The following is a 15,168-nucleotide window of genomic DNA, read 5'->3' on the forward strand; positions in this document are numbered from 1 at the left end:
GGTTGAACAGTAGTGGTGAAAGACTGCATTTGTGTCTTATGCCATTTTTAAGCCAATCAGTTCCCTCTTGGACTTCCATTCTTATTGTTCCATATTGGTTCCTGTACACAGTGTATATTACTCATCTTTCCCTACAGTGTATACCTATTTTTCAGAGAACTTCAAACATCTTGTAACACTTAACATTATCAAATGTTTTTCTAAGTGTGTAAGTCCTATGAAAGCATCTTCATTCTCATTCTTTCATATGTTTTTGTGATCAGCAACTTCGGTGCATGAGCTGTCAATGTGATTGTAAAACAGATCCACATTTATCTGCCTTTGCTGTGTTCAGGATTGTGTGGACAATATTCTTATAAAAATTTGACAGCTCCAGTCTCAGATTCTTCACAGCAACATGAATATTCACCATTTGAGCCCTTCAATAAATATTATGGGTTTTGCCTCATCTGCAGATAAAAAATTTAATGTACAAATTTGATTCTTTACAAATGCTCTAAATATTAATTCTGGTGAATGTTTAACAAATTAGAACTTAACATACACAAATCCTTACATAAAATGTTACCTAATCTTTCTCCTGATATGTTTATGTTGTCAGTTGGTATGTGCACTTTTAACTGGCAATCACTCAGTATCAAATTGTCCACAGTCTTGATGTTTCTGTATGTGTTTCGAATGTCCTAATGTTCTTCAGCTTCAAAAGAAGTACAACTTTTTAATTCAGCCAGCCATTTCTCAACTGTTGAAAATGAAAGAGCAGATCCCTACGGAAATTTACCAACTGTGGATAAAATTACTTAGTTCTTACATTTTGTGAAATAATGTATCAAAACCAAAATGTCATTAATATTAATTGCCAGACCAAAAACTTTTCCTTGCCCTCATAGAACTGGACAGTGTCATTTGCACAGACAGTTAATCAGCACCTCCAAGATGTAACTATTCACTTCCACAATGGCCAAATTCTACTGATGGACATTCCTCCCATAACTAGATTTGAACCAAGCATCTTCACTATTAAACGCAGAGACAAAATCCACTATACATATCACAATATATTTTCTCTCGATTCTCCATCCTGAGACTTACTATCTGTTAAGTTTGTTATGATACATTTACTTACCAATTGTTTCTAGTTATCTGAAAATTCAGTTTTCACAGAGAGCTCTGAAACAGTCACTATCTGCACTTTTTTAATATTCTTTGTCAGCTCATTTCAGAAGTGCCATAAGCCATTAGAGAAAAACACTGTGTGATGAATTTTAGCTGAGGGGATTTTGGTAAAATAATTATTTTGAAGGGTTTAGAAATAATCCAAGTATGTTTAAACAGCTTCATCTTCATTCTCTCTTAAGCTCTACAACACAATGCAACCTTGCTAGACATTAGTTGTGTATGCTTAAAGAATACAATAGCAAAAGTTTTGTTCTTTATATAAGAAACTAAAACCATATCTCTTTAATCAGTGATATAATTCACACATGTAAAAGCATTGGTTACAAAATGGTTTTTGAACAATTTTAAATCCTTGACACAACACTCCACAGACAAAGACCTCAAAAAGGAAATCAAAATACCAGGAAATGTCATGCATACTGAGCATCAGGCAATGAGCGCAATTCTCACATTCAGAAATCGAAAATGAAATAACAGAATAGTTATTTTATGTGGATGGAGACACACAACATAAGCTGCCATATTATCAGAAATATTTATGTAAAACGGTCATTGACAAAAAAAAAATCAAAAACAACCTACATTCTTGCTTGGAATCACAGTACACAAAACAATAACACGGCAGCATATACCCACAGTTAAGGTTATGCAACCACATAAATTTGTTTAATCATACTATTCGCGAAATAAATGGCATCTATTCCATATACATATAATGCTATCATGCCAATTCTTGAACAGCTCATAAATTTTCTAACTGGAAGCTTCAACACTGATGATTAAAGACACTCTTACATTATTTCCTATTCATGTTCAACACTCATTTAAATTGCTTAACAGTTCATGCTGTTGAACATAAAACTACAAATTTAACACTTAAAAAAAATAGACAATCTGTCACCAATACTGGCATAATCAGCACACAGGATGAAAAAGCCAGTGATTGATAATATTCATTAATTTATTTCAGACTGACTGACAACAAGAGCTAAAACCGCCTTTCTTCAGTCGCCTGAGATGTACAGGTACACATTTTGTCTTAGGTTTACCAATAATGCACACCACATTAAATATCAGTGCTAAAAGTGTTAGCATTAACAGCTATAACAAATTACATTACAATGTAAACCAAACACTGTATTTTTCAAGACAATACTTTGCACTATGTCATCATCTGATGTAATATGGTTTAGAAACCCAAGTGCATAACACCCGTAAAATTCTAAATTGTTGCTTTGTTTGTACGTAATAATATAAAAACTCAAATACAATGACCTGTTTAGCAAAAAACTGCAATTTTTATTTTCACTAGTTGCCTAGATATGCATCACCACTACTGTAGCATCATCAAAGTGTTTTCTTGTTAAATCTTAAGACATTTATTCATTCTCAGATCTATTAGATTATCTCTTCTTACATTTGCATTTTACAATACAGCCATATATATATATTCTATTGCGTACTATCTCCAAAGAAATACACTTTCTATGAAATGTGTCCAAACATTTCCTGTTAAAGGTGTTCTTGCCGTTATCATTTAGAACTGTTACACTATTTTAGGACAGTATTACTTTCAATAAAACTACAGAAAGAATAGAATGCTAGTCAACACACAGAGGAGGTGCTAAGTCCCAGACTGGTACAAAGAGAAAGAAAACTGAAAATAAATTTGTTTTTGGAGGGGTCTGTCTTGAGTAAAACACAATTTTGTCTTTTCTTTTATTTTCCATATGTTTTGCTGCAGTTTTAGCATGATCAGTGGGCTTTTATTTTCTTAATTGTTACCACATTCCATAATTTTCCTGGGTTTTTATGTTTTTTATAGTGCTTTTCTTCCACAGTCTGTCATGTTTTCTGGTTTCTCCATTTCCTTCACTGTGAAGACATGCACTACTGAACTTTTGTTATCACTGTTTACAAACTGCACTATTGAACTTTCACTGTCACTGTTTACAAACTGAAGTTTGTAATCAGTGATAGTGCAAGTTCAGTAGTGCAGATATTCACAGTGAAGAAAATGGAGAAACCAGAAAACATGACAGACTGTAACAGAAAAACACTACAAAAAAAACATAAAAATCCTGAAAACCACAGCATGTAGTAACAAGTAAGAGAATAAAATCTCACTGCTGATGCTGTAACTTTAGCGAACCATGCACTGGAAATAAAAGAAAAGACAAAATGGTGTTTTGTTCAAGGTAGACCCCCTTCAAAAGCAAATCTACTGATAAAGCACCTAGCCACTGTCTCCAGGCTCTAAGGCTAGATTGTGTCTTAGCACCCAGAGACAGTAGCAATGTGCGTGTGTAATGTTGTTGTTGTATGAATGTGTGAGTTCCACTTCTGAGGAAGGACTCTGTCTAAAGGCGTAAATATTTTTGTATTCTTTCTCTTTGTGTCTTTCTGTAACTCAACACTTCCTCTGTGTGATATTAACAATATATCCAATTCATACTGTTGTTATTCCATCCTGGGCTTTTCATAGTACAGTACTACTATTATTCACTTTTAGGAATCTCAAAATGATGGGGCAACACTTCCCGTGTCACATGTTGGAACACATTTCATTATGAAGCTTCAAGCTTCCAAATGGTGTGGTGCAGATGGAACTGTTTAAGTATAAAATCTGGAAAACATTTGGACTACCATATAACACAACAAAAGGCAGAGAAATGGAACAAATGCAAATTCTACAGCAGAAAATGCTATAAAATTGAAAATCATAATTATTTACAAGACAGATAAAGAAACATGCAGATGAAGCCACAGGACCTGAGAAACATGTCCAAACAACCACAAAAAAGAGAAAGATGACTGCATTTGGATAAGATGATCCATAATGTTCAACATAAAACTCTTAATGTACCAAGCACTCAAATAATTTGCAATAAAATCAGTATATGTGATGTGATTCATTATCCAGGAACTATCGTAAATTGTAGTCTTCTCTCCTGTCTTCATTCTTGCATACAATTATGCATATAAATGACACTTTTCTTATCTGCATCTGGTTCGCAGCATGTTGTTTCCTGCACACTCAAACATTAAATTACCCTCCAAGTGAAACTGTGGAGCTTTAAGCAAGTAAAAATAATTTGGGTAACAGAAATGCAGGTAATGGCAGAAATCAATTTGACTCTGTTGGAAGGGATGGAGAAAGTGGGAGGGGGGGGAGACAGGACAGTAGTAATACATCAAACTGCGAAACATAATAAAATATAGCCAGTTTCACTAATATTTTTAAACAAATAAATCAAGTTCACACATTTTTGTCACAATATATTTTGTATAGAGCTTAAACATTTGAATGAATGTAAAGTAGTTTTGTCAGCAAAGAAAGGCAAATACACAACAATAAACAGCTTAGCCCAAGTTGCTGCACATTATAAACTTACTGAGTGTAGTTCTTTCACCAAACAATAATTACACCTGATTATATGTTTAAGTAAAAATTTTGTTGGGATGTTGGAAGACCTATTACATTCAAATAAAATGCACAGCTCTACCAAACTGTAACTCTGCAGATATAACTGAAGAAATATTAACTTTCTCATTTAGCAATGAGATAAAAGAGACCTCACAGAAGGTGACGTGGTACATCTTCCTTATCAATCAGCCAAGCAATTAAAATTGTGCTTTGAACCTCTAACTTGCTGAGGATTGTGCAGGACTGACAATATAAATATGATGTGAGACAGGGCCCAGAATCAATAATCTACTTGGGGAATGTAGACTTTTAACATTTATGGAACACTGTGGTAGAGGTTTCCAGCTGGAAGTTTTTAGTCCCATCTATATGGATAACAATAGTTTGGTTACCTATGCCTCAGACACACATTGTGTAAATATGATGAAATGCAGTTACACACTTATAAACTTTTCAGGCAAATTCAGCGTACTCTCATACCATTAGGGATAGATTAGGATGTTAATTAGGCCTAGAAAGCTTATCAAGGATCAGGAGACATAAAAAGGCTGCATGGAGGAGTGAAACCTTTGATCTACAGGCACAGATGCTGGATGGATTTTCTCAAAGACAAAAATATAGACACTTGCACATAGTTTTCTTTGAACATAATCATTTCAGTTACAGATAAGGAGTGGACAGATGACTTTTATATTCAACTACCTTAGATCTGGCTTGTATTTACTATATACTTTCTGGTCCCCTATTCCACCAGAATATTTAAGGATTCTGCACAATTAACATGTGATGACACACATTTTGAGCAAATTTTAAAAACTGTTTCCATTTTCCTCTATCCTTTCTGCAGAAAAAACAATACAATCCCATATGTTCCAACCACATTCAGTTATGCACAGAGGTTAAATGACAGAAGAATAGCTTAACACAAATGGAAATGACATTGGGAGTATCTTCAGTATTTTACTTCTAAGCAATGTAAGTTCAGCACATTTTGGAACACTGTTAATGGAAGGAACATGATTAGCAGTTCAGTCACATGATAAAACAAGAAAAGGACAAATTAAGTATGGAATGTTGTTGAAAACATGTATTTCATAATTCTACATGTATGTGGATCGATTAAATATATTTGTTTTTTGCCATAATTTGTTAAAACAGCAAAACTTTCATTGGAGTACTGTATAAATATATACACAGTACATATCTGGTTTCCACTACAACACAGAAATCACCAAGGTCTTTATTTGTTTCATTAAAAGATTCAGGTACCAAACAGTGAATTTGATGTCATATCAAGCTGAAATAATCAAATACTAACCAGTAATACATCCGTAACCCTATATCAACAGTCATTCAAATACATCACAGACGCATGGTGGATATAATTCAGAATTTGAGGTAGTAGAAAGTGTTACACTCTCTTCCTTACGATCTGCAAACAGCAGTTAAAAATTCACAATAATTAGTTCATTTTGTACTAAATTAACTATCAAATACTGTGATCATTGCAGATTTTTCTTCTTCATTAGTACAACCTGAATTCCCAACTAATAAGTATATGAGCATTTAAGAAGTGGGAATGTTACTGTGTACACTGGAATGAACTATTCCATAAATCTGCAAATGGATGAAAAAAGTCAGTTTTTGCTGGTTTTCTCTGGCAATTTCAAATATCAATAAGTGTCTTGTAAAAGTATCTTCTATTGTTCTTTTTGCAAGGAGATGTTTTGTCATTTCTATTGGCCTTTCTCAAACACGTTTTTTTTAACATCTTACATTAAATTCGTAGATGTACCACCATTTAATCAAAAAATAAACGTGACCAGTGACTCTGTACTGTAATAGAAACTTGGATGACTTTTAAGGTGGTTTGCGGTTCAAACACACTGGGTAAATGCTTGCATTTGTTACTGTATCACAGTGAAAATACTTAGAATGGCTTGTCAGTGTTAACTGCAATACTTGAAACTATCAAATACTTGAAACTATAGCATTCAGTAGCCCCACCATCTGTGCACTGATTAGGGGAAAAAAGCATGGGGACACTTGTCAGCCTGAAACTTTCCAGAAGTTATCAGGTATACAATATTTTAAAGCAAATTTTCGTACAAGCACAATTATTTCACAAATTAACATGACACACCTCTTGGAGAACTGCTTCACTTATCACAGCATTCAATGACACACACAATACACAATTGACAAATCAGACAAGTCAGCAGTCTACAACACTTACACACTCATCTCACAGAGATGAAATGAAAATATAAATAAAATATGTACTGTTTATGCAGCTGTCAGCACAATCCATAACAGGCAGCTGAATAAACAGGATAAAAAGAGAGAATGTTTATATTTCTCCCTCCTCAGTACAAATATCTCTTAAACTGCTGTCATCAGTTGCAGTCATATAGAATCTCTGTCAATTCCACAGTCTGTAGACATCTCAACATGCTGAATTAACAATTTCATGGAACAGCTTCCTCTTCACTTTCTGACGAATCTTGCGCTCGTTCCATCATATTGGAGCTATGTTTACGATGTCGAGCATAAGCTTTACTTTCTTCTCCCGTTTGTCGAAAGCTGATGAGTGGATGCAGTGCAGAACGTAAGCTCCAGAATAGCTTTGGAAACAGTATTTCTTGTTGGGCTAACAACTGCTTGCTGCGGTGCCGTTCCTGTTGTAACAGAAATTTGCATCAGACTGACTATGTTCTAAAACTGTATTTCAACATGGTCTGCTCTCAAGTACTAGAGCCTTCTGTTAAGAGAAATTTGTACCAAGTTCTGATTCCCTTAAAAAAGTATTAATTGAACACACAATACAAAAACATCATATGCACATGGGAGAACAGCTAAAATTAAAACTGCAATCAAATAAAGATATAAGAAATGTTTTCTTGTGAACAGCCGCAGATCAACATGCACACACAATAGGTTAAGAGGTTAAGGACTCTTCCAGAATCTCAAAATTCAACATAAAAAAATCAAGTATAATAGAAGTATAGAGGCAATATTATGAAAAGTATAGATTACTTCTCACCATGTAGTGGTGATGCTGAGTCGCAGATAGAAATAATAAAAGGACTGTCAAACAAGCAAGCTTTCAGACAAAAAGACCTTCATTGGAATTAGACAAAAAAAAAACACACACACACATCTTTGGCTGCTGAGGCCGAGGAAGACACATGCAGTCACGGGTCGGGCTTTAATTCCGGAGTCGGTGGTCGTGTGTGTGTTGGTGTGTTGGTGTGTGTGTGTGTGTGTGTGTGTGTGTGTGTGTGTGAGTTGTTATTGTGTGAATGCGAGTTTTCTACTTATAAAGAAGGACTTTGTCTGAAAGCTGAAATATTTCTAGTATTCTTTCTCACTGTGCCTGTCTGCAACTCACTGCCTCCTCCATGTGGCAGTAGCAATCTATCATTTCCATATTTTTGTTATAGTGGATATGTAAGTTTTAAAAGAGTCTACACAACAACAAATTAGGGGTACACAGGAAGACAATGTCAAATACGGTGAAAATTAAGAATGGTGTGTTGGATCTGACACAAATAACGCCACTCCAAAATATCAGATGACAATATTTCTTCAAAACTGTCTATGCTATGAAGTGCGTAGTGGGTAATTTGCTGTCAGTGGAAACACGTGTACACAATACCACACTTTCTTCGCACTGAACTTTTGCACTATACACTTATCTTGAAACCATAGGTACTTGATACCACAAATGAAAATTCCAACTGCAATAACATATGAAACGGGTAGTAGTAAAGACAACAGGGATGGGAGACAATAATAATAATAATAATAATAAGTGATGTTATTAGCAAGAATTTATCACATATTTTGTCTGTTGCATATCAACATCACTCAATTTCATTAATAATGCAAGGAGTAAAGGTGGGGCAGTCCACCAAATAGTTGAGCCACTGAGTCCCCAATAGACACATAAACAAATCTGAGAATATTGCTAGTTTTCACACAAAGCTTTCTTCAGAGTTACAGTATACACACAGCGGTACACATGTACAGCTACAATGTCCTGAATGACTACAACGTGCTGGCACTGTCCAGTTGAGCTGCTGAGCTGGCACAGTGTAGTCTCCAGGGACGAAGTGGCCACACAGCTGCATGTGCGTGTATGCATGGTCTATATCTCTGAAGAAACATTCATCCAAAAGCTAGAAACATTCTCAGCCTATCGACAACTCAGCACCTCAACTATTAATGAGCAAGGTGACATAATGGTTAGCATACTGGACTCGCATTCGGGAGGATGGTGGTTGAAACCGCATCTGGCCATCCTGATTTAGGTTTCCCATGATTTCCCTAAATTGCTTCAGGCAAATGATGGGACGGTTCCTTTGAAAGGACATGGCCAATTTCCTTTCCCGTTCTACCCAAATCCGAGCTTGTGCTCTGTCTCTAATGACCTCGTTGTCAACGGGATGTTAAACACAAATCTCCTCCTCCTCCACCTCAACTATTCATTGAGCTGTCACTTTACTCTACATCTACATCTACATCTACATGATTACTCTGCAATTCACATTTAAGTGCTTGGCAGAGGGTTCATCAAACCACAATCATACTATCTCTCTACCATTCCACTCCCGAACAGCGCGCCGGAAAAACGAACACCTAAACCTTTCTGTTCGAGATCCGATTTCTCTTATTTTATTTTGATGATCATTCCTACCTATGTAGGTTGGGCTCAACAAAATATTTTCGCATTCGGAAGAGGAAGTTGGTGACTGAAATTTCGTAAATAGATCTCGCCGCGACGAAAAACGTCTTTGCTTTAATGACTTCCATCCCAACTCGCGTATCATATCTGCCACACTCTCTCCCCTATTACGTGATAATACAAAACGAGCTGCCCTTTTTTGCACCCTTTCGATGTCCTCCGTCAATCCCACCTGCTAAGGATCCCACAGCGCGCAGCAATATTCTAACAGAGGACGAACGAGTGTAGTGTAAGCTGTCTCATTAGTGGACTTGTCGCACCTTCTAAGTGTCCTGCCAATAAAACGCAACCTTTGGATCGCCTTCCCCACAATATTATCTATGTGGTCCTTCCAACTGAAGTTGCTCGTAATTGTAACACCCAGGTACTTAGTTGAATTGACAGCCTTGAAAATTGTACTATTTATCGAGTAATCGAATTCCAACGGATTTCTTTTGGAACTCATGTGGATCATCTCACACTTTTCGTTATTTAGTGTCAACTGCCACCTGCCACACCATACAGCAATCTTTTCTAAATCGCTTTGCAACTGATATTGGTCTTCGGATGACCTTACTAGATGGTAAATTACAGCATCATCTGCGAACGACCTAAGAGAACTGCTCAGATTGTCACCCAGGTCATTTATATAGATCAGGAACAGCAGAGGTCCCAGGATGCTTCCCTGGGGAACACCTGATATCACTTCAGTTTTACTCGATGATTTGCCGTCCATTACTACGTACTGCGACCTTCCTGACAGGAAATCACGAATCCAGTCGCACAACTGAGACGATACACCATAGGCCCGCAGCTTGATTAGAAGTCACTTGTGAGGAATGGTGTCAAAAGCTTTCCAGAAATCTAGATATACGGAATCAACTTGAGATCCCCTGTCAATAGCAGCCATTACTTCATGAGAATAAAGAGCTAGCTGTACGTTGCACAAGAATGATGTTTTCTGAAACCATGCTGATTACGTATCAATACATCATTCCCTTCGAGGTGATTCATAATGTTTGAATACAGTATATGCTCCAAAACCCTACTGCAAACCGACGTCAACTATATAGGTCTTGCCTCTGCAACAGTGTTCGGCCCTGTTTTGTGTACCATGGGGGATCAGTTCCATCTCTTACCAATTTATGAGGTATGAATCTCTCAATTGCTGTTGCTATTATATCTTTGAATTTGAGTCACATCTCGTCTACATTTGCATAGTCAGTTCAGAAGGAATGGAGATTGTCTCTTAGGAAGGCTTCTAGTGACACTTTATCCGCTTTTTTAAATAAAATCATTTTGCTTTTGTTTCTGGTGTATTTGGAAGAAACGGTATTGAGCCTAGCTAGAACAACCTTGTGATCACTAATCACTGTATTAGTCATGATGCTCTCTATTAGCTCTGGACTGTTTATGGCTAAGAGGTCAAGTGTGTTTTCGCAACCATTTACAATTCACATGGGTTCGTGGATAAACTGCTCGAAATAATTTTCGGAGAAAGCATTTAGGACAATCTGGAAGATGTTTTATGCCTGCCACCGGTTTTGAACAAGTATTTTTGCCAACATATCGAGGGAAGGTTGAAGTCCCCACCAACTATAACTGTATGAATGGGGTATTTATTTGTTACGAGACTCAAATTTTCTCTGAACTGTTCAGCAATTATATCATCGGAGTCTGGGGGTCGGTAGAAGGAGCCAATTATTAACTCAGTTCGGCTGTTATGTATAACCTCCACCCATACCAATTCGCACGGAGTATCTACTTCGACTTCACTACAAGATAAACCACTACTGACAGACACGAACACTCCACCACCAATTCTGCCTAATCTATCTTTCCTGAACACCGTCTGAGACTTCATAAAGATTTCTGCAGAACTTATTTCAGGCTTTAGCCAGCTTTCTGTACCTATAACGATTTCAGCTTCTGTGCTTTCTATTAGTGCATGAAGCTCAGGGACTTTCCCAGCACAACTACAACAATTTACTACTACAATTCCGACTGTTCCTTGATCCAAGCACGTCCTGTATTTGCCATGCACCCTTTGAGATTGCAGCCCACCCCGTACTTTCCCGAGGCCTTCTAACCTAAAAAAACTGCCCAGTCCATGCCACACAGCCTCCACTACCTGTGTAGCCGCCAGCTGAGTGTAGTGAACTCCTGACCTATTCAGCGGAACCCGAAACCCCACCACCCTATGGTGCAAGTCAAGGAATCTGCAGCCAACACAGTTGCAAAACCGTCTGAGCCTCTGATTCAGACCCTCCACCCGGCTCTGCACCAAAGGTCCGCAGTCGGTTCTGTCAATGATGCTGCAGATGGTGAGCTCTGCCTTCATCTCGTAAGCAAGACCGGCAGCCTTCACCAAATCAGATAGCCGCTGGAATCGAGAGAGAATTTCCTCAGATCCAAAGCGACACACGTCATTAGTGCTGACATGTGCCACCACCTGCAGCTGGCTGTACCCTGTGCTCTTCCTGGCATCCGGAAGGACCCTTGCCACATCAGGAATGACTCCACCCGGAATGCACACGGAGTGCACACTGGATTTCTTCCCCTCCTTAGCCGCCATATCCCTAAGGGGCCCCATTACGCGCCTAACATTGGAGCTCCCAACTACCAATAAGCCTACCCTCTGCGATTGCCCGGACCTTGAAGGCTGAGAATCATCCTCTGAAACAGGACAGGCAGCTGCATCTGGCTCAGCCAGAGACAGCACCTGAAACCTGTCTGTCAGACGTACCGGGGAGGCTTTCTGATCAGCCTCCGGGGATGTCTTTCGCTGCCTGTCACGCCTTGGAATGACCTCCCAATCAACCACAGGCAAGGGCTCAGCCCCACTGTGGGCAGCAACTGGGGCAACCACAGCGGCAGACCGATCTGGGGACAGACGGGACGAGGTTGACGTCCCCGTGATACCCGAGTCCAGCTCCCCACAGTGGTGCCCGTTGGCAACAGCCTCGAGCTGCGCGACCGAAGTCAGCGCCGCCTGCAGCTGTGAGCAAAGGGATGCCAACTCAGCCCTCATCCGAACACAGCAATCACAGTCCCTGTCCATTCTAATCGATGTTGAACAACAGTTACTGAAACACGAGTCCGTGCCTAGATAATGCAAGGGAAACACGCAAAGAATGTATGAACTAACCTGTACAAATGCCTAACGACTGTGCTACAATCTGCTTGAATTTACAATTACAGTAACTAAAACTCGAAATTGCACCTCCTATATGAAACTCGCATGCAATTTAAGTAAGAATCTACGAAGTAAACAGAAAAGAAGCTATATACGTATCTTTCTGCACTGTCGATGTGCACCAACTGGGAGTTCAGGCCACACTGGTCTCTGAGAGCCTACTAGACAGACAAGTTTCACTGACGTACCAAAACAAAACAAATGCCTAATGATTGCGCTACAACCTGCCTGAATTTACGATTACAGTAACTAAAACTCGAAATTGCACCTACTATATGAAACTCACACACAATTTAAGTAACTAACACTTTCCAATAACATACTGTTGAAATTCAGTCAGTTATAGCCCTATTCGTAAGAATTTTCAATGGTTTCTCATAATTTTTAATTCTGATGTTTTAGGAAAAAATGATATTCTGTCCACAAAAGGTGACTGATTTTTGTGCTTATTGTCCAATTCTTTTTACTTCTTTCAGACACAGTCACAGTTAACACATTTTCAATCATGATTAGTTTCACCCACTCACACTCTCCAAAAACGGTAAGCCTCAAAGCTTGAAGCTTATGATTTCTGAAGACGGCCAAAGTTCAGCCAAAGCCAGTCTCAATTAAAATTTTGTTAGTGTTACTATGATAATATCCAAAGGAAATATTGTGAAGACAGGAAAAAACAAATATAAAGGACATAAAAATACGAAACTTTTCAGAGTCGGTGACTCCTTCTGGCGGAAGGATTGAGAAGAGAAAGGAAGAAGGATGAAGCAAAAGACTGCCGATGTTTAGGAAATGCAGAGAGTTAATAGAGAAGTCACACAGAATCCTGGGTCAGGGGAGGCTTGCTGGACAGGATAAGAAAGAAATATGGATTGATCAAAAAACATCATGCAGGGGAGGTCAACAGGGGCAGAAACTAAGTGTATTACATATGGTAATGAAGGGGGGGTGGGGGGGGGGTGACAGACAGGTTGAAAAATAAAATAAAAAGAAAGTAAAGAAAAGGAATAGTCACTGAAAGGAAATGTTGAGACCATAGAAATTAACATAAATGTAAGCCAGGTGGGTGATACACTTCTGGAGGTGGTGTTTCCATACCTGGAAGGCATCCTGGAATGCCTTTTCCAGAATATCCTTTAGAGCTGATGTAACATGCACCCAGATGCTTTAAATCCTTTCCCAATGTTTTCTTTTCATGACTCCTTTTAACCGAGGAAACAAAAAAAAGTCAGCAGGAGCCAGGTCAGGACTGTAGGGAGGTTGGGGAACCAATGGGGTCTTGGCCACGGCCAGGAAGTCGTCGACAATGAAGGCGCTGTGACTCGGCGTGTTGTCGGGGTGAACTTTCCACGTGTCCTTGATGTCACTTCCAAGTAGAAAGCTGAGTTCACTGTAGTCCTAGTAGGTACGAATTCATGGTGGACAATGCTACGAATTCATGGTGGACAATGCCTCTGACATCAAAGAAGACAATGAGCATGGTTTTGATCCTGGACTTGCTCATGCGTGCCTTCTTGGGACAGGGCGACGATGGGGTGTGCCACTCTGAACTCTGCCTTTTTGTCTCAGGATCGTACTCAAAAATCCACAACTCATCACCAGTGATAATTGAGTTTAAAAAATGAGGATCATTTTCACACATTTCTAACATTTCTCAGCACCGAAGCACACACATGTGCTTGTGTTCGTTGGTCAACACTTTTGGAACGAGTTTGGCACACACCTTTCTCATGTTCAAATCTTCAGTCACAATGCGGAAAACGGTCATTTTTGACATGTTTAGAGTTTGTGCTATCAACTGAAGGCTCAGCTGTCTGTCAAGAGTTCAAACAATCGTGCACACGCGTCACATTTTCGTCAACTCGTGCGGTTGATGGCTGTCCACTGCGAGGTTCGTCGGTGATCTCCTCTTGGCCCCCCATGAACACCTTGTGCCATCGGAAAACTTGTGATTTGGACAAGCAATCAGTCCCAAAGGAATGCTGAAGCAATGGAAATGTTTCTGTGGCGGACTTCCCAAGTTTAACGCAAAATTTGATAGCGTACCATTGCTCTACAGAATGATTCACTGTGCTGTGTTACATAAACTCAAAATGGGGTTGACAGAAATGCATGGCCTGACTCTCCGGCAGCTCGCAGCCAAATGAGACAAAGAGTGTTTTGAAGCTAATAGCCCCCTCCACTTAGCCCGCTGGTTACAACACACTGTGGTGTACCGTTGGGTCAGAAAAAAATTGGTTGCATTATTTATGGAACACACTCTGTATTTCAAGTAGTATGGTAATATATGCCCAGCTTTGATGCAAATATTTGAATGTTCACATTATTGATGCTGAAGAGTGTAAGAGGAAAAAGTCTCCCTAACAAATGTTGATTTTATATCCATGTTGTTTAGCTTCAAATAAATGAACAAGCACGAGTTGGGTTTCTTGTTAATGAGATAACTATCTCTATTTTGTTTTTAGAATTGTTTCATTTTCATAGTCTGCAGTTGTTGTGTTCTTTTCTGAGATATTCCTTACGAGATACGTGCAGTGCCAAGAGCAGTCAGGCTGCCCGTGATATCATTGCCAATAGCAGCAAAGAGACCTCTGGCCACGTACAGCTCCAAAGGAATACTGAAGACTGGAATACAGAGCTGACAAG

The 15,168-nt window shown here is 38.8% G+C and overlaps 1 protein-coding gene across 3 annotated transcripts in view; it reads right to left on the minus strand.

Annotated features, from left to right (window-relative positions):
• Nucleotides 1-1,330: 1,330 nt before the first annotated feature.
• LOC126199316 (uncharacterized) overlaps nt 1,331-15,168 on the minus strand; it is a 96,900-nt gene continuing 83,062 nt past the window's right edge. For all 3 annotated transcript variants that reach the window (XM_049936157.1, XM_049936156.1, XM_049936155.1), the window contains one exon: nt 1,331-7,284. In XM_049936157.1, the coding sequence (XP_049792114.1) occupies nt 7,075-7,284 (210 nt within the window). In that variant the 3' untranslated portion in view covers nt 1,331-7,074. The remainder of the gene's footprint in view (nt 7,285-15,168) is intronic.

Source organism: Schistocerca nitens, chromosome 8 (assembly GCF_023898315.1).
Source record: "Schistocerca nitens isolate TAMUIC-IGC-003100 chromosome 8, iqSchNite1.1, whole genome shotgun sequence".
In the NCBI taxonomy this organism is placed as follows: domain Eukaryota; kingdom Metazoa; phylum Arthropoda; class Insecta; order Orthoptera; family Acrididae; genus Schistocerca; species Schistocerca nitens.